The sequence below is a fragment of the Miniopterus schreibersii genome, assembly GCF_964146895.1.
Source record: "Miniopterus schreibersii genome assembly, chromosome: 6".
In the NCBI taxonomy this organism is placed as follows: Eukaryota; Metazoa; Chordata; class Mammalia; order Chiroptera; family Miniopteridae; genus Miniopterus; species Miniopterus schreibersii.
This window is the reverse complement of record NC_138107.1, coordinates 25,194,925-25,214,205: the sequence shown is the minus strand read 5'-3', so window position 1 is coordinate 25,214,205 and position 19,281 is coordinate 25,194,925. Positions and strand designations below refer to the sequence as shown.

At 35.6% G+C, this 19,281-nt stretch overlaps 1 protein-coding gene across 6 annotated transcripts in view; it reads left to right on the top strand.

Annotated features, from left to right (window-relative positions):
- The window catches only part of KHDRBS2 (KH RNA binding domain containing, signal transduction associated 2), a 491,072-nt gene that overhangs the window by 272,609 nt on the left and 199,182 nt on the right, over positions 1–19,281 (top strand). For all 6 annotated transcript variants that reach the window (XR_013999024.1, XR_013999025.1, XM_081140338.1 and 3 more), the window contains exon 5: positions 16,700–16,827. Coding sequence is in view for 4 of the 6 variants with exons in the window: in XM_081140338.1 (XP_080996464.1) it covers positions 16,700–16,827 (128 nt within the window). In the remaining 2 variants the exon portion in view is untranslated. The remainder of the gene's footprint in view (positions 1–16,699; positions 16,828–19,281) is intronic.

The following is a 19,281-nucleotide window of genomic DNA, read 5'->3' as shown; positions in this document are numbered from 1 at the left end:
CAATAATACCAGTTTAGCAACAAGACAATATGATATCCTTTCATTTCCTTTTCCGTTTTCCGAAGGAACGCAATGATTAGGAAGGGCAGCCTCCATACAGCCCACTATAATGTGTGTAGAGTAAGGGACTTGGAGTTCTGATCCAGAAATCTATGTTCGTTTGATTCTGGCATGCTTAATTTCTGAATGGGATTAGGCTGATAAGATCTTACAAGACTAAAATAAAATAAGAATAATTTAACTGGGACAACGATGAGAAATGTAAGATGTTTAAAATGTTTCCTACCACGAAACCTCTGCTTGTGATTTGCCTCACATTCACCATTTAACCTTGGAGCCTATAAAGCGGGGTAACAATCCTCCAACCCTTCATCATTCACTGAGGTGCCATAAAGATGAATCCAGCCTGTTCATGATGCACAGAGGCCTCCTTGCAGATCTGACGTGTATCTGCAGGAAGCCTGAGCAGCCTTCTACCTCTGAGGATAAGCAAAGTACTTTTCTAACACCATGATATTTTTAAGCTTGCATAGATTGTTTCAAGTTGATAAAAATAGTTTTTACCAAGTTTTATTTAGTTTTTATTTACCAAGTTTTTACATAGTTTTATTTCATGGTATCATACATCAAAACTGTATCTTAAATGAGCTTTTTAATACATTGTATTATTTAGGGAATTTTTAGGTTCACAACCAAATTGAGAAGAAGGTGCAGAGATTTCCCATACACCCCCTGCCCTCACCCATGCATAGCTTCCCCCGCTATCAACATTCTCTGGCAGAGTGGTACATTTCTTACAACTGATGAACCTACACTGACACATCGTTATCACCCAAAGTCGATAGTTTACATTAGGGCTCACTCTTGGTGTTGTGCATTCTATGGGTTTTTGACAAATGCGTTATGACATGTGTTGCTCTAGACTGAATGTTGATGTCCCCCTAAAATTCATATGTTGAAATCCTAAATCCTCAAGGTGATGGAAATAGCAGGTGGGGCTTTGAAGATAATTATTTCATGAAGTTGGAACCCTCATACATGAGATTAGTGCCCTGAGGAAAGAGACCCCAGTGAGATCCCTCATGCCTTCTGCCATGTGAGAACACAGAGAAAAAAAATCCATTCATGAACCAAGAAGTCTGTTCTTACCAAACACTGAACCTACCACCTCCTTGATCTTGGACTTCCCCATGAAACTTCCAGAACAGTGAGAAATAAATTTCTGTTGTGTATAAGCCACTCAGTCTATGATATTCTGTTATAGAATCCTGAATGGACAAAGACATGTGTCCACCATGACTGTATTATACAGATTAGCTTCACTGCCCTAAAATTGTCTGTGTTCCATATATTTATAATCCCTCTCCCCCACCCCCCAGCAACCACTGATCTTTTTACTGAGTTCACAATGTTGACTTTTCCAGATTGTAATACAGTTGGAATCAAATAGCATGTAACCTTTTCAAATTGACTACTTTCATATGTATTTAAGTTTCCTCCATGGCTTGAAAGCTTATTTATTTATTTATTTATTTATTTAAAATTTATCTTTATTGTTGAAAGTGTCACAGAGGACACCCCCCCATTGATCCCTTCCACCTGGAATCCACCCCTGTCCTCCCTCCAGGCCTTCTCCACACTATTGTCTTTGTCCATAGGTCATGCATATATGCATATAAGTTATTTGATTAATCTCTCCCCACCCCCACTCACCACCCCTACCTTCCTTCTGAAATTCGTCTGACTGCTCCATGGTTCTATATCTTTGTATCAGTTTTGTTCATCAGTTTATTTTGTTCCTTCGATTCCACATATGAGTGAGATCATGTGATACTTGTCTTTCTCTGAGTGGCTTATTTCACTTAGCATAATACTCTCCAGGTCCATCCATGCTGTTCCAAAGGAATCTATCCTAAGAAACCCAAAACACCAATTAAAAAGAATCTGTGCACCCCTATGTTCATAGCAGCACAACTTATAATAGCTAAGATCTGGAAACAGCCCAAGTGCCCATCAGTAGATGAGTGGATAAAAAAGCTGTGGGACGTTTACACCATGGAATGCTGTGCAGCTGTAAAAAATAGAAAGATCTCCTACCCTTTAGGAAAGCTCATTTATTTTTATTGCCTGAATGTACCACAGTTTGTTTATACATTCACCTACTGAGGGCATCTTGATTGCCTCCAAGTTTTGGTAATTAGGAGTAAAGCTGCTATAAACATTCATGTGCAGGTTTTTGTATGGACATACAATTTCAGCTCTATTGGGTAAATACCTAGGAGCACCATTGCTGAACTGTATGGTAAGAGCATACAGTATTTTGTTTTGTAAGCAACCACTAAACTTTCTTCCAGAGTGGCTGTGCCATTTTGCATTCCCACCAGCAAAATATGAGAGTTCCTGTTGCTTTACATCTTCACCATCATTTAGTGTTGTCATTGTTTTGAATTTCTGCCATTCTATTAGGTGTGTAGTTGTATCCATTATTAATTTAATTTGCAATTGACTAATGGTGTATGATTTTGAGCACCTTCTCATATGCTTATTTGCAATCTCCGTATACTCTTTGGTGAAGTATCTGTTCAGATATTGTGTCCAGTTTTTAATCAAGAAGTTCATTTTCTTATTGTTGAATTTTAAAAGTTGTTTGTGTGTTTTGGATAACAGTGCTTTATCAGATATGCCTTCAGAAAATATTTTTTCCCCAGTCTGTGGCTTATGTTCTCATTCTCTTGAAATCTTGATTGCTTTTTAAAAAATTTATCCTGCATTATTTTTCAGATTATTTTTTAGTTTTCAAACCAGTATTGCACTGATAGTTATTAATGAATGTAAACATTTCTTTGTAATGCGTAGTTAAGCAGGACTCAACAATTTGTCCAATATTGGTTTGTATATATAAATATACTATAATTTTATTCTAAATAGAGAATAAACAAGTTCATACATCTAGAAAATTCAGGTGGAAACCCAAAACTCAAGTTGTGTTGCAAATAAATTAGAAGAATCACAAGAGTAACTTGGTGAGAGTTGGATTCTCTGCCTTCATATGCACATAATTGCCTATATAAACATCAATCAATAGAACAATGTAGGTCTCTAAGCCAATAAGATTTTACAAATATCTCTTTTTTTTTATCCTAGGGTAAAATATGTGTTTAGGATATATATATATATGTTTTTTATTACTGATTTTAGAGAGGAAGAGAGAGAAACGCTGATTGGTTGTTTCCCATACGCTCCTTTACCGGGGATTGAATCCGTAACCTAAGTATGTGCCCTGACTGGGAATCAAACATGCAACCTCTTGGTGCACAGGGCGACGCTCCAACCAACTGAGCCACCCAGGCAGGGCTACAAGTATCTTTTTGGCTTTTCAGAATAAGGCATTACTCAAATTGAGTTCTATGCCTCAAAATGGCTAATTTACAAGCAGCAGATGAATTAAGTTTAGAATTAAGTGTGTCTTAGAAACCTATAGAAGTCAGACTTACTGGAGGAATGTTCTTATTCATTGTAAAAACAATATCTGGGTATATATGTTTAGTCTATAAATTATCTGGAGGGTGATAGAGGAAAGAGAACCATAGATCTGCTCTGTACTTACTGTTGCTTTGGAAGCAATATCCGTGATGGTGCAGAAAACAGCCAATTAATGGCTTTTGTGGTTTGCTTAAATGCCTGAGTAAAGTTGAAGTGTTTAATAACCACAAAAGCCCTTTACTGCCACTTCAGTCCTAAGACTCCAATCGCAATTCAGCATTAAAGCTGGTCCAACAAACCAAAGAGTAAATCACTTTTTAAAACATTCTCTTTCTCCTCAAGAGGGTTTTGATACTATGTTTTAAAGCTTTTTTTTCCTTTCTGTTTATCTCAGTGACTTGGTAGCAAAGAAATACATAAAACGAGATTGCTTGCAAAGCAATGTGTTGACTATGTGTTTCATGAAGAAATTATTATGTAAAAAGACAAGAGACAGCACATTTCTATTCTATTGTATTTTGGTTCTTCAGTAGGAAAGTAAAAATTCAGTAGCCTGCCCTCCTGTTGATATCCACAGCAGCCTTCTCCATGAAAAAGTCTGGTGGAGATACGTTGGGGATTATATAGTTGGATCAGATATGAAAATGAGGCCGAAAACGACTTGCTTAAAGAGACAAAACTAGTTAACAGTGAAACTTGAATTCTTCCCTTATTCCCACCTGCACTGTTTCGTGCCTGGACTGCTATAAGTCTTCTACAATAATTTGGTTTCTGTAGAAGAACTGAATGACATCCCTTTAACTCCAATCCCTCATCTGGATTCCTGAGGGTTCCTTCCTAAGCCTGTCCATGCTGATGTTAATCTGTGAGCCCTAATTGTCCTGAGGACACAAGGCTCCTGTCTCCCAGCCTTTGTTCCATCCACACGCCCTTTACTATCCACCTCAGACATGATGCTTTAGGAACATTGGATTATGGGTTATTCCCCAACCCTGCCACTTTTCTCTCCTGGCTTCATAACTTTATGCATGGAAATTGCCTGAATTGTTCTTTTTGACCTCTAACAACTTTCCACCTCTCTCTTTTTGATCCCTGGATGCCTCCTGTAAAGGTACTTATCTTCCCTTTTATGATTAAGAGACTATGTCTTTTGTCTGTTTTATGTTTTCTTAAGCAGGGATCTTAAAGATTTGCATGTCTACCCAGAAGGTAGGCTACCCACCTAAGAGAGAATCACACCACACCTTAAAAACTCCCAATTTAAAAAGGCTCCTTGTCTACAGACAATATGATCTCCTTTTTAAGAATAGAGAGAGGAAGAGGGAAACTCACATTTACTATCTCGCTCTGTTCCTTTTTTCAGTGTATTGCTCTCTGAAATGAGGTTGCTTATTTCTTTGTTTTTTTGTTTCTTTGTTTTTATGTTTCCCCACATTAGAATAAAAGCTCAATGAGGACTCTCTTGTTTACTGTATCCTCAGTACCTGTATATAAATATATATACAAATAAGCCTATTTGTTATTTGCAATCTCTGTAATGTTAATATATTTATTAATAATATTTCCTTCACTGAGGAAAGCAATAAAAGAGTCCCAAATGCTCCCTTCTCGGTACTTGCCCTGGTTATGTTTGTATAGGTTCAATAGAAACCCTGCTTTCTGTCCCCAGCACTAAAGGGTATGAGCCTGTGCTGTTGGTACTCTAGACTTTAAAACAAAATAAGAATCCCACCTTCAGACACCAGACAGGAGCATTGTAGGTAGTATCCAGATGTTGCTTCATCCTGCATTCCATAGGAAATAAAGGAACACCGAAGCTCTTTTGGCTGATCTCCACCTCCTGAGAGCCTACAATTTCTCCCATTGAGATAAAAACAAGTAGAATATAACCTTCATCACAGAGCACAGAACTAATGTTGGAGCAATTAAATGGTTACCTTCTCCCAAGCAGAGTTTATAGAATAAATTTTTAAAATGGGTGTGAAAGGGGCTTGGGGAAGATTGTGACCTGAAAATGCTAATTCTTAATAGCACTTCTCCCGTGTCTTTAATGAAAGGACATAGCATTGGCAAGCATCATGGTAGCTAGGCTGAGTGGTCTTGAAGTATCTGATATTGGGAGTGATTCCAAAAAGGAAGGTGTTTACTCTTTGAGATGCAGGGTTAGAGAAGAGGGAAATCCCAGACCTGAAAGGAGTCTTATAAAAAGACCATGGATCCCATGGTTGTTAAGAGGATCTAGTAGCATCTTGCAGTGAATCCCTTCTGCAGAATGGGACTGATTCTGACTAGCTGCTATGCAGGTTCATTCTGTGGAGGAAGGAAAGAGGGGCTGCCTGATTCTACTGACTTAAGTGCTGTTGAGGGGAGCTTTGTAGATGTCCTGTGGGAACAGGGAATCTTGAAAACAGAAGGGAAGCCTGAAAACAGAGAGATGTCCTGGTCGCCCTTTGGAGGAGCAGCCCAGTGTACCAGCTGCTCTGCATGGGCCAACTAGAGCAAAGAATCCAGGTCTTCCTTGCTTAGAGGTTTGCCCCTAACAAAGAGACTCCAACACAAGACTTTTTGGATGCTGAACAAATCCTCCTCACAGATAGGCAAATACAATTTATTATTCATTGAAAGACCTCAGCAAATTGAGGAAGAGAATCACAGCTTAACAACCCAACAGATGGTTCGCATTGAGGCAAAGCCAATGGAAACAAAGAAAGGAATAGACATGCACCCAGGTTTTCAAGCTCACAATCTGTGTTCTTCTCAGTTTGCAATTATGACATTTCATGTGGCTACTTGGAACTTTCATGTCATATATGAACACGATTTTTTTTCCAGTTTTTTTCAAACGTTTCTTTCACTGTATTGCACTCATATATTACAAGTCCATTTCTTCATTACTGACCATGAAACTGAAATTTTCATCAACTGTTCTTTGCTTTTCCTTCCTGAGCATTCAGTAGCTGGCATTCTTCACTTCACATCCTTCGTCCTAGCCAGATACTCTCATTCCTGCTTACTTTTGCTCATCTTCTGTGCTATATTCACCTTCCCCATCTGGTACATGATTCTGATCTCCTCTAATGCATTATCTGAAAAAGGGACACTTCCATTATTTTTAAGGACTACGCTTCTGATCTGATTAAATATTTGGGGAGAATTCTATGCAAAAAAATTTTAGAATAAATTTGGAGGTAACTAGAAGCTGCCAAATAAAAAAGGTCATTTTAAAAAGGCAAACACAGCAGATTTTATACACTTTTCAAAGAATTTTTTTAAAAGTTACATGACTATGTAGCTGGCTGTTTTCCTGATTAAAAGACAGTCAGAAAGAATCAGTACAATATTTTCATTTGGGAGAAAGTAAAGAACTTCTAGGAGACATTTTCTAATGAGCCATCTCTCTACCTAGCTTTTCTCAGTTGATATTTTTATTTCTAAAACAGAAATGTAGAGTTCAAGATTATTTTCAATAAAATAAAATTTGAAAAGTAGCAGACACCAAAGGATTAGTATAATATTGAGAATCAATAATTTTTTAAACCAGCAAAAATAATCAAAGTTGAATTGAGTATACATGGATTCAGAGACTATTAAGAAGACATCTCTCCTTTTCTAGGCATTTTATGGAATGTTGCTCACTCTTTCTTTTCGTGAACAAGTGTAAGAATCTTAATTAACATCTATATTCACTTAAGCTCCACTGGTTCAGGGGCTTTCCTCAACTGTGTCTCCGGCACCTGCCTCAGTGACTGACACTTACTTGTTGCTCAAAAATACATCAAATAAATAGAAAGATGATTTGTATTAGCATAACTCCTTTAGGCACTTTTTAAAAATCTGGCTGGTTACATTCATTACCTTGAATATATAATTTTTCATGTCTAACAGAATACTAGAATTTTAAGGTTATTGATAAAAATCACTCATATGGTCCATATCCTACAATGTACCAATAAGCATCATCAATTCTGTATGAACAAAGAGTTCCTTTTTTGTATTTGTAAATTAAGGTAGATATATTATGCCAAAGTATTAAATTAATGCCTATTTCAGCTTAAACAGAAGCTAGAGATCCTGTATCATGTGCACAGTAACTTGCCAAGAAAATTTGCTGAAGAAAATAAAGTCATTTTGACTGTACCTAAACAAATGGAACTCAGTTTTTTTAGAAATCAGCCCAAATCTCTCATTTAATATTATCTAAATATTTATCTACCAGCCTGAATTTAAACCAACATAGTGGCTGACTTGATAAGGTAGCATGGGTGAAGGTATAACACCAAATACATGAGATGTTTGGTTCCCTGCTGGGGTCCAGCCCCAGCGGTCCAGGGGTCCCCAAAGGTGTGGACGGCGCCGGTGAAGAATGAAGGACACGGAGACAGCGGTCAGAGCATCAGGACAATCAGCTTCTCTCTTTTTTTTTTTATTGCCTTGTTACAACTGTATTTATACTATTTGATTTTATTGCTGGTTAAACAACATGACATCATGCTGACATCATGCTTTGTTCGGGTTTCTGTTTTGGCCTTTCACAGTTAATGATTGTACCTTCTTATCTGACCTTTGCTAAAGAATTTACATCTGTTTAGGTGTGTTAATTTTAGTCTTACCTATTGTTTATATTTCTCTAGGCTATTTTACAGGTTAGTCTCTAGTTTGTTATTTATATTCTGAAGTTACTATTTTATTGCTCTACCATATAGCTAAAAGGGGAATAACTCAGCCAGCTTTTCTTATGTGAAGGTTATGCGAGTCTTAAGTAAGGGCTTTGTCACTTGCGCGTGATTGTTTGTAGCTGTGGTGACTGACCGCCTGCCTGGCACCTGCCTCAGTCTCTCCAATCCTCACTGTAATATTCTGTGTATGATTATTCTGTGTAAGGGCTCAGGTGTAGATTGAAATAATCTCTTTCCTAAACTGCTCTTTCCTTGTGGGGATTCCCAGAATTTTCCATTAATTTAAACATCCCCCAGTAATACATTCCTTGGTAGGAACTCACTGGTGGCCTCCCTGTGGATGGCCCTGCGCCGGCCAGGCAGCAGGGGCCCCAACCCAGGCCTCTTCCCTGGTGGGAAGGTCCCCAGGGCAGTGGGCCTAACAAGTCCTAACTCTTCTGCTGACAGTCTGAGTCTAAGTTCCTTACAGGCACCACATGATATCTTTGTAATACTTGGGGCTTTTACTGAATCATTGTCTTTTCCAGTTCTATCTGACTCCCCTGCTAGGGAAAAGTTTCCAGCTAGGGCAAAAACCCTTTTCTGGTGCAGTGACTCGGGTAAGGACACAGAGCGTCAGGAAGGGGAACAAGCATAGAAAGAGAGATATGCCAACACCAAGCCCCATGAAGCACTGGCTGTGCAGATGTCTCCTCCTTGAAGGACTGTGTTAAGCAGCAAGGATGGAACAGCTAGCCCCCATTCAAAAGGTCTTTGTTCCTAGACCGCATATATCAGTGGCCAATGGTTACTAAGGTAAAATAAAACAAGATAGAAAATAAGTATGTCCAATAATCCTGCAAAATATCTGTATAAAATCTGTATAGTTATTTTTTATACTTGTTCCATAGTGTGCAATATATTTAATAAGATAAAAAATGAATAAAGTATTCTTGATAACATAAACTACCACAACTGGAAGTTCTGTATAGAAACTCCACAACATTTTTACTTTGCGATATTTAATCTCCATTGATGAATAAGCTTTGTGAAGCCTTTATACGGACCTTATGCAGAGTCATGCACCAAGCAGATTCTTAATAAATCTTAATTGACTGTTTTTGACCACATTTTGTTAATGAGTTTTTCTGGTCCCTAGCCTGGGCTGATTAAAACTCACCCCGTGTTGGCTAAGAGATGTTATCTAATAGCTAAGATGTTTTGCTAAATAATATTCAGCACAGCTCTAGTTGCTTTCAACTCAGCTACAGATTTGATATTTGCACAGGACCCATTACAGCACACATTTTCTTGTTTATTACTCTGATGAAAGTGTCCTAACCTTGTTGTTTGTAAGGGCTGAGGACATCCCAGGTCTCTTTGTCATGGCCCAGATGGGTTACAGTCTGCATTTCCTTCTCCCTTGATACCGTCTGATAGTCTTGGCATTGGTAGAGCCAAATATGCATTCACGTGTTACCAGTGGTTATAATCACAGTTTTAAATGTGCAGCAACAGTGCCCATCGTCGTCTCAGAAGAGGGAATTTGGCAGGAAAATGGTCCTTCACTGTGCCTCCAGGTATCCTGTGTACACCTGTCATTACCTGGCATCTATACACAAGTGAAATAATCTTCCCAATTTGTATTTGGGCAAAATGCCATCATGGCAGACGGACATGAGTGTATGTAATTGGGAAATTATACGTATACATTAAATATGCAGACTAAAAGCATGAATCCTTTCTAGGAACATCCAAACATCTGTCTGCTCTGAGCTCTTGTGTATACTGTTTGTACCATATGTCATCACAGGGGGAGGGCCTTGTCAGAGATGAAAACAGGAGCGCTCATGAACTTCATGAAAACTGTTTCATGGGATAATTTGCCTCACCCTGAGCAAAAGAAACATACAACTATTGTGAATAGCTTTGTTAAGATTTCAAGGTAGCAAATTTAAAAAACTGATTTTGGTAACAAAAAATAAAGCAAAAATTTTGGATATTACGGGAAAAATTTAAATTTGGATCAATTTATAAAATGTCTTTGTATGATATGCTTGTGTTATTTAGGCCTTGATAGATTCATTTAAAGGTTCGTTATTACTTATTTAAATTGCTTTTGTCTGAAACCAAAGCCATCATACCAATAAAGCAACTTTGTAACTCATCTTGCAAGGCAAGGAGTATTTTTAGTCTGTGTATGTTTTATTTTTGCAGGTGTACCCCAAAGCAGTAAAGCATTCTTTATTATTTGAAGCATGGAATCTCAGTAATTTGGAATCCTATCTAAAATAATATTAAGTTTATCCATAAATCTGTTTCATTTTTTTTACTAGAACATTGTCTTCATAATATGGGTATGTCTTATTTTTGAAATTTTGGAATATTCCAGCTTTGCATACAAATTAAAGGACTATATTAAGTCGTCTTTCAATACTTATTTTAAATGACTGAAAATAATTTCTTTTTTTCATCCTGAATTTCTATTACTTTATCTTTCTTTGTCCCCTATGAACTTTTCACATGCTTAGGTGATTATTTGTCTATCTTTCTCTCTTTCTCTCTAGGGGTCTTTTAATATTAAATTAATAAATAAAATAATACTAAAATAATGTAAAAATATAGATGATTATTATTATTACTTATGAACTTATATTTTTACTTTTCAGTGAATATCTGTTAGCAAATTTAGCATAAATATTAAAATTCCATAAAACTACAACTACCCACTCATATATGTATTTTTTATGACTGCAGAATTTTAGAACTCAGTAATACTCAAATGAACAAATATGTGGTATATTTCTAATAAAATAACATTTACAAGGTAAACTTGGAATATTTTGTTTGCTAATACCTTTAAAATTTTATATACCTGAAGCAATGGCAATGCATGTAAAAAAATGTTCGACAGGGTGTTCCAGCTCAGCTAGACTCATGTAGTAGTTATGAAACATTAATTAAAAGGTAGATCTGTGCTTAATGAAGGACTGGAAATAAGCACTATCATATAAAATTATAGATGTTGGTGTTTAGAAAATTGTATGTATGTTATAAAAATAATGCACAGGATATATTTAGTCTAGAGAATATTTAGAGTTTCAACTATCTCTGCATTTGGGCATTTAAAAAATTTTCTTCTGTATTTGTAACATTTAGATGCTTTATTACTATAAATACAATAGTATATATATTTCAGTTGTCCAATTAGAAAAACCTGAGTTTATTAAAAGACCTGATCATTTAACATTTACTGATCCAAATATTGCAATTAATAAGTCAACTGATTATCTTCAATTATACAAATTCACATTACAAGCATGATGAGAAAATGTTTGTCACTACTATATTTTACTGTTCTCTTAGGCAGCCTCTGTGCTTCAGTTATCACAAGTGTGTAGATGACATTCAGATTTACTCACCAAACCAGATTTGAACTTCCAGGATAACCCTTAATGTCTCTGGCATTTTAAACTTACGATAATCAAGACCAAATATAAATTTTTCACTCCTTTCTTTCTCTGGTTAATAGGGTCATTATAATCTTAGTCATTTCTGATCCTAAAACCTTTTTTTGTTCCTCCTTTTCCCAGTCAATCGTCACTTTCCACTAGAGCACTCTTAAATTTATCGTGGTTCCCCATACTCTATTTCTCTTACCCCAAAACACAAATGTACACACTAGCCTTTTTATTGCTGCCACAATTCATCTGCCCCAACCATGTTGTTCTACTCTCCAGCCCAAAATATGCTTTGTATTTCACACTCTGACTCTTTCATATTTTATTATTAAGCGAAGTGTGAAAAATGCAATTTATTTTCTTGAAAATATTTATTATATCCTTTCTGTTAATCAGTAATCAGTTTTATATTTAGTCTGTATATAATCATTTTTAAATAAAAGAATGTACTTCAATTTAATCAGAGTTTGTTGATGCAATAGGCTCCATCAACATTAGCATTAACAGATTTACAAAAACTCTCAGCCTGGTAATCTTAGGAACTTGAGTTTGTCAACACTCTGTATGTTATTTTGGGTTCTCTAAGAAGCAGATGGCAAATTGGGTTTAAACATGTAAGCATTTTATTAAGGAACATATTCTGTGACCAAAAAAAAAAAAAAAAAAAAAGAAGTCAAGGAAGGCTGGAAAGTCCTCACACTATGATATCTGACCCAAAGGAAAGAGAGGTAGAAGCTCCTAGACTTTCCTGATGCAATGACATTAAAGGGAAATTTTTTATGATTATACAGAAAATAAGACTCTACCCATCTTATTATATTTTCTGATTCTGGCATAAAATATATATACTCTAAAAAACATTTTTACATATATTGAATTAATCTGCAATTTGTTAATTTTTATCTCAACCTTAAGTGTTGCCAACAATGAAAACCCATCCATTTTAAACAATTCATAAGGACCCTGAAAGTCCATTAGTTTTCCTCAGATAAGAGGCTGCAAAGGTCCCCTATCTTATTAGGAATATTACATGGGAAAATAATAAAATTTTTCATTTTGATAATGGCTGCTCAGTTCACTCAGAAATAGCAATTCATCATATTCCCTGATTTTAATAAAATAATAGACATCTTTATTCTTCAGGTTTGTTGTTGCTTGAATGTGAAAATTCAGAGGTAGAAATTGAATAATACATGACTGGTTAGAAACTGTAATTTTCTACTATATAGCTCTTCTGTCAGCTGGTTATGTTGAGCCCATTATTATTATAACCAGGTACCTAAAATGATAAACAGAAACATGTTAAAAATAAGGAATAAATGCCTTTGGACGGACTAGTACTTTTGTTTGTAATCAAGGCATTATTTGTAAGTAAAGCTGTGCATTAGAAATCCTTGTAGGCTGAATGCAAACCTGCCATTTTTTAGACAGAGGTGTATGGGTGAGTGTACACAGTTTTTATTTAATGTTACTATAACATATATAAGCAGAGCTAAACTGGATCATTTTTTAAATTTTATTTTTCAATTACAGTGTACAGCCAATATTATTTTGCATTAGTGTCAGGTGTACAGCATAGCATTTGGACAATGATATGCTTCACAGAGTGGTATCCACCCCCATATTTCCAATACCCACTTGGCACCATACTTAGTTATTACAATATTATTGACTATATTCCTTATGCTGTACTTTACATCCTCATGACTATTTTGTAACTACCAATTTGGACTTCATTCCTTCACCTTTTAAACCAGTTCCCAATCCCTCCCCTCTGGCAACCATCAGTCTGTTCTCTGTGTCTATGAATCTGTTTCATTTTTGCTTTGTTTATTTTGTTCTTTAGATTCTACATATAAGTTAAATCATATGGTATTTGTCTTTCCCTGCCTGCCTTATTTCACTTAGCATAATACCTTCTAGGTCCATCCATGTTGTCACAAATAGTAAGATTTATTGATGATAGCTATCCTGACAACTGTAAGGTGATATCTCATTGTGGTTTTAATTTGCATTTATCTGATGATTAGTGATACTGGTGATCTTTTCATATGTCTGTTGGCCATATGTGTGTTTTCTTTGAAGACATGTTTATTCTGGTCATCTGCCCATTTTTATTTTTTTTAATTTAATTTTTTTACAGTTTGTTTTTTTTTATTGTTCAAAATATTACAGATGTCCCCTTTTTCCCCATTGACCCCTTCCGCCCTGCCCAAACTCCCCTCCCCAGGCCTTCACCACACTACTGTCTGTGTCCATGGGTTATGCTTATATGTATATAAATTCTTTAGTGAATCTCTCCCCACCCACCCATCCACCCCCACCTTCCTTCTGAGACTCGTCAGTCTGATCCATGCTTCCATGTCACTGAATCTATTTTGTTCATCAGTTTATTATGTTCTTTAGATTCCACATATAAATGAGATCATGTGATATTTGTCTTTCTCGTCTGGCTTATTTCCCGTAGCATAATATTCTCCAGGTCCACCCATACTGTTTCAAAGGGTAAAGATTCTTCTTTTTTACAGCTGCATAGTATTTCATGGTATAAATGTCCCACAGCTTTTTTTTATCCACTCATCTACTGATGGGCACTTGGGCTGTTTCCAGATCTTAGTTATTGTAAATTGCACTTCTGTGAACATAGGGGTGCATATATTCTTTCTGATTAGTGTTTCAGGATTCTTGAACGTATTTCCCAAGGATGCATCTGATAAGAGGCTAATTTCCAAAGTGTACAAAGAACTCATACAACTCAACAAGAGGAAGACAAACAATTCAATTAAAAAATGGGCAAAGGACCTGAATAGACACTTCTCTAAAGAGGACATACAGATGGCCAAGAGACATATAAAAATATGCTCTACATCGCTAATCATCAGAGAGATGCAAATTAAAACTACAATGAGATATCACTTCACACCTGTCAGAATGGCTCCATCAACAAATCAAAAAATGACACGTGCTGGCGAGGATGTGGAGAAAGGGGGACCCTGGTACACTGCTGGTGGGAATGCAGACTGGTGCAGCCACTATGGAAAACAGTATGAAAGTTCCTCAAAAAATTAAAAATGGATCTGCCTTTTGACCCAGTGATACCACTTCTAGGAATATATCCTCTGATCATCTTTAAATTTAATTGTTTGGGTATTTTTTGGTGTGAGTTGTATGAGTTCTTTATAAATTTTGAATATTAACTCCTTACCAGATGTATCACTGGCGAATATCTTCTTCCATTCAGTAGGTTGTCTTCTTTTTTTGTAGATGGTTTCTTTTGCTATGCAAAACCTTTTTTTATTGATTTGAGAGAGAAAGAGAGAGAGAAAGAGCATCGATTTGTTGTTCTACCCATCCACGTACTTGTTGGTTGATTCTTGTAAGTTCCCTGACCAGGATCAAACCCACAACCTTGGAGTACCAGGATGATGCTCTAATCAACTGAGCTACCCAGTCAGGGCCAATGTGCAAACATGTTTCAGTATGATGTAGTCCCATTTATTTATTCTTTCTTTTTAAACTGGCATCATTTGATGAGATAATTGACTTGATATTTGGTCCCACAACTAAGTCTCAAACATAATTTCTGTTAAGTCGCCCAAATAAATACTGCTAGTCTCAACTCTTAGGCCTCTTTCCTCAACACTAGAAAATCTACTAGGTTGATTTAACTTAAATATATGTTTACTGAAAAAAAAGATTAGTCAGATTGACTATTTGGCAAAAACCCTTGCAGGAAATTTGGTCCTATTTTGGTTAAAAACATCCATAGAGATATTTGTTCCATAACTTAGAGATCCTTGATATGTACTGACATTAACAGACCATGCACCCTGAGATCCCCTTCCCAATTTTTTGTCTTCTGAGCATTTCTCTAATTGCAGGACTCTTCCTCAGGACTCATGGTTAATATAAATTCTGTTTTTCTGCAAGATTCGAACCTTAACCCATGTACCTAACCCCACGAGGCATTATCAGCTGGGACACATAGGCAAGAAGGGTTATTTTTGGCACTATAACCACAACGCTATTACTGGACCAGTAAAAAATGAAAATGTTTTTATGCATTAATTCTTTAAACCAAAAATGTAAATAAACATTATGGGCTATTTGAACCCAGGGACATTTTATAAGCACAGACATTTTTGACACCAAATATCAAGGACAATTTGGTGTGGACCAAATAAATTCATGGATGTTTTGGACAGGACCAAATCTCAAGAACCTTTTGTATGAACCAAATATCTCAGTGGATATTTTGAATAGGATCAAATGTTTACTTATCAGCAAAAATAACAAATTACTCCGTTTTGTGATGTTTAACCAAGTGCATGTGTATGTATGTGTTTATCAGTAAAAGGAGAAACAGGTAAGACTGACACTTGTTTTTTTGAAGATACCGTTCACCTTCAGTGGCTCAGATCCACTCTCTGGTCATATTGAAATGACTGATACATTTCCACATTGATGAAGGAGAGAAATAGTCCCTTTAACTTTGACTGAATCTCCGGTTGTTACTGTGAAATTTGACTTCTGCTATTGTTGTCACTCTGTCAGTCCAGTGCTAGAACACAGAAAGTTTCTTATTTTTAAACATTGTCCATCAATTTGTTTGGTTGGATTGACAGCTTCCCAGTTGTCTGAAACTATCCCCTATTATTTGCGCTTTTTAAAAATTATTTTAACACGTGCTCAGTATCTACTTTGGGCCTTTTTTGGTTTATGCATTAGGAGTTACATGAGCAGCATGCAGTCATTCAAGTTGTTTTTAATTAATTCTCTTATTAGCAATCATCACTTTGCTACATGCCAAGATTTGCTTCTATGGTGCTATCTTCCCTTTTCTGCCCAACATATCAAGTGATACCCCAGCAAAAGTCATCTGACTTCCTGCTGAGTGCTTACTTCTTGATAAGTAAAGCAACTTCAATTTCTCTATATAAAAATAAGAATTTAAAGTATATACACTATTACATCATTTTAGATTTTTGTATACAAGGATCCAGAAAATAAATGAAAAATTTCCTTTCTTACTGTATTTGTTAAGCTCCAAGAACCCCACACCACTTTTAAACTCATCAGGTCATGTTTTTTTCCTTCTAGGACTATAATGATGAAATTCGTCAGGAACAACTGCGTGAATTATCTTACTTAAATGGCTCAGAAGACTCTGGTCGTGGCAGAGGTATTAGAGGCAGAGGGATCAGAATAGCCCCCACAACGCCTTCGAGGTACATTGGTTTTTAATTTAAGTAAATTAACAGCCGGCGAGGATGGCAAGCTTCTGCTGGCTTGCTCTGTGACTCGATCGCAGCGAGGAAGCAACAGCAACATCAGCAGCAATAACCGCCTACCTCTCCCAAACCAGTAATGATGAATGCTTACATAGCACATAAGAACTTTCATAAATTAACTCATCAAATCCTCCATACTAAGGTTAAATATTATATACAGGTGATGAATGGAGATACAGAAAGATGTAAGGGATTTTGCCCAAGGTCACACAGGTAGTTTGACTGCAGAATTCACAGTTGGAACTCTTAACAACTATCCAAAGAAAATAAGATGAGCAAACCTGAATCTTTCTACTGTTTTGGTTCTGTCCTCGGGATTAAGGCATGCAAGTGACACAATCACATGCTTTTGAACCTGGATGGCCTAGTGCAAAGAGAAAGTTATAGATTTTGGCTGTGCCTTAAGTGGCCCTTGAATTAACATAGTCGTGGCAGCTACATACAGAGATAGGGGATGATAGATAGGTGATAGATAGGTAATATATATATATCACCAGTACAAAAAGCCAGAAGCATACTTCTTGCTTGGCAGATGGTAAGAGTATTTAAAGTTTAGTTATATTTGACTTTGCAATGTCCTTGGTCATCAGAGAGGATTTGTTTTGTAGGATTCTGAATTTGTCAAGCTTTCAACATAAAGAATTGGTTTGCAAAGAAGTAAAGTAAAAAATACGCATAGCCTTCACACACAGACATTGTAATTCTGTCATTCTCTCACCCTATTTTAGTTGGCCTTCACATCTCTGAAAGACATCGATCTAGAATATTTCATATATTGCATAGAAAGCATCTTAAGAGATTCTAAGATACTTTACTGATTCAATTTATTTGTTAATGATGCCCCAATATTTTCAACTAACACTGTCAAAAGACCACTATTTTAATACTTAAACCATAAATACCTCAAAAAGTTTCATAGTAACCAGAAAAAAAAGTGAAGGATGATAAACTTCCAAATAAAACACAAAGGCAATAACTATCTAAAGGTACAATGTGGCAATTCTTGAAATTATATTTGACTAAAGGAGATACTTCTAAAAAATGTTTTAGAGCTTATTTTTACATGTTGATCTTTAAAAAATAAAAACAGAGCTCTTTAATGCTATCCAGAAACATTTGTTTATTGATAAAAATGTGACATAGCTTTTTTATGGGCATACTATTTTATGGACTTAGCCTTTTATAAAACATTGTATGGTCCTAATGTCATCATAATGGCTTATGAAATGACACAGCAGGTATCTTAAAATGATTAAATCATATGCCTGAAATCATGAACTTGTTACTCGTACAGTTAAAAAATGACAATTTATGTCTACAGAGGAGATTTTTCCTATTCTGTATTCCTTGATACCATTTTTTAAAAAGAATACATTAACCTGCTTTTGAGATTATAAAATCACTGTATTAATAGATTTTATTTTGTTATTGATGTTGCTTAACATAATATTACATTTGCCATATTTGAGTGAACCATATGAGATTTCTATTACAGTATAATTTTGTACTAAAATTTTAATCTCTTTAATGACTTAATAAAGAATAGTGGATTATGGTCTAGATTTTTAATTATCTTAAAAGAAAAGTTTGACTGAAAGATACTGATTTTTTAATATCCCATATATCAACAGATCTGATACTGCATATATAAAAAGAAAAGAAAATTAATGTTGAAAATTAAACCTCATTGCAATGCTGTATTGATATCTTTAGTGTATTAACATTAATGAAAGTAAATGGAGCAGAAATCTGTTGTCTTCCATTTCAAACCACATGGTAAAATGTATCTACAAATACGAAGGAATAAGGAAACAGCTTCTCAAACAGAAAATTATATTGATCAGAAGCCCCTGAAAACATAAGTTAAAGTTAATGACAATTTGTACACATTTATGAAGTTGTGAATTTATTAAATTATTCAGTTACACATATTCAAAGAGAATGGTACCTGGAATATTTTTACATTTCTATAGTAATTTGTTGAAATTTTATTTAATTAAAGAAATTTGTTTCAATAAACATATCTATGAAAACTACTTATCTGATAATACGTACTAGAGAACAAAGCATCACATATATATTATAATAATTTATAATGTATAACTAAAGAATTTAGACATGTGACATCTCTAACACCCATCACCACTACATGCTGAGTGAGAGCAAACAGTGGAAAATGAAACATTAGAGGCAGATTTTGAAGGTTTTTGTTTCCTATAATGAGAATCAATACATGAAACTAATGGAGTTTATTAAAGAGGGGAGTAATCATATTTGTTTCTAAGAAAGACTACTCAGTCATCACTGTGGGTGATAGAGAAGAGACAAAGACACTGACTCATGGCAGGGAAGCCAGTGAGAAGTCCATTATCCGAAAGAGAAATGAACACC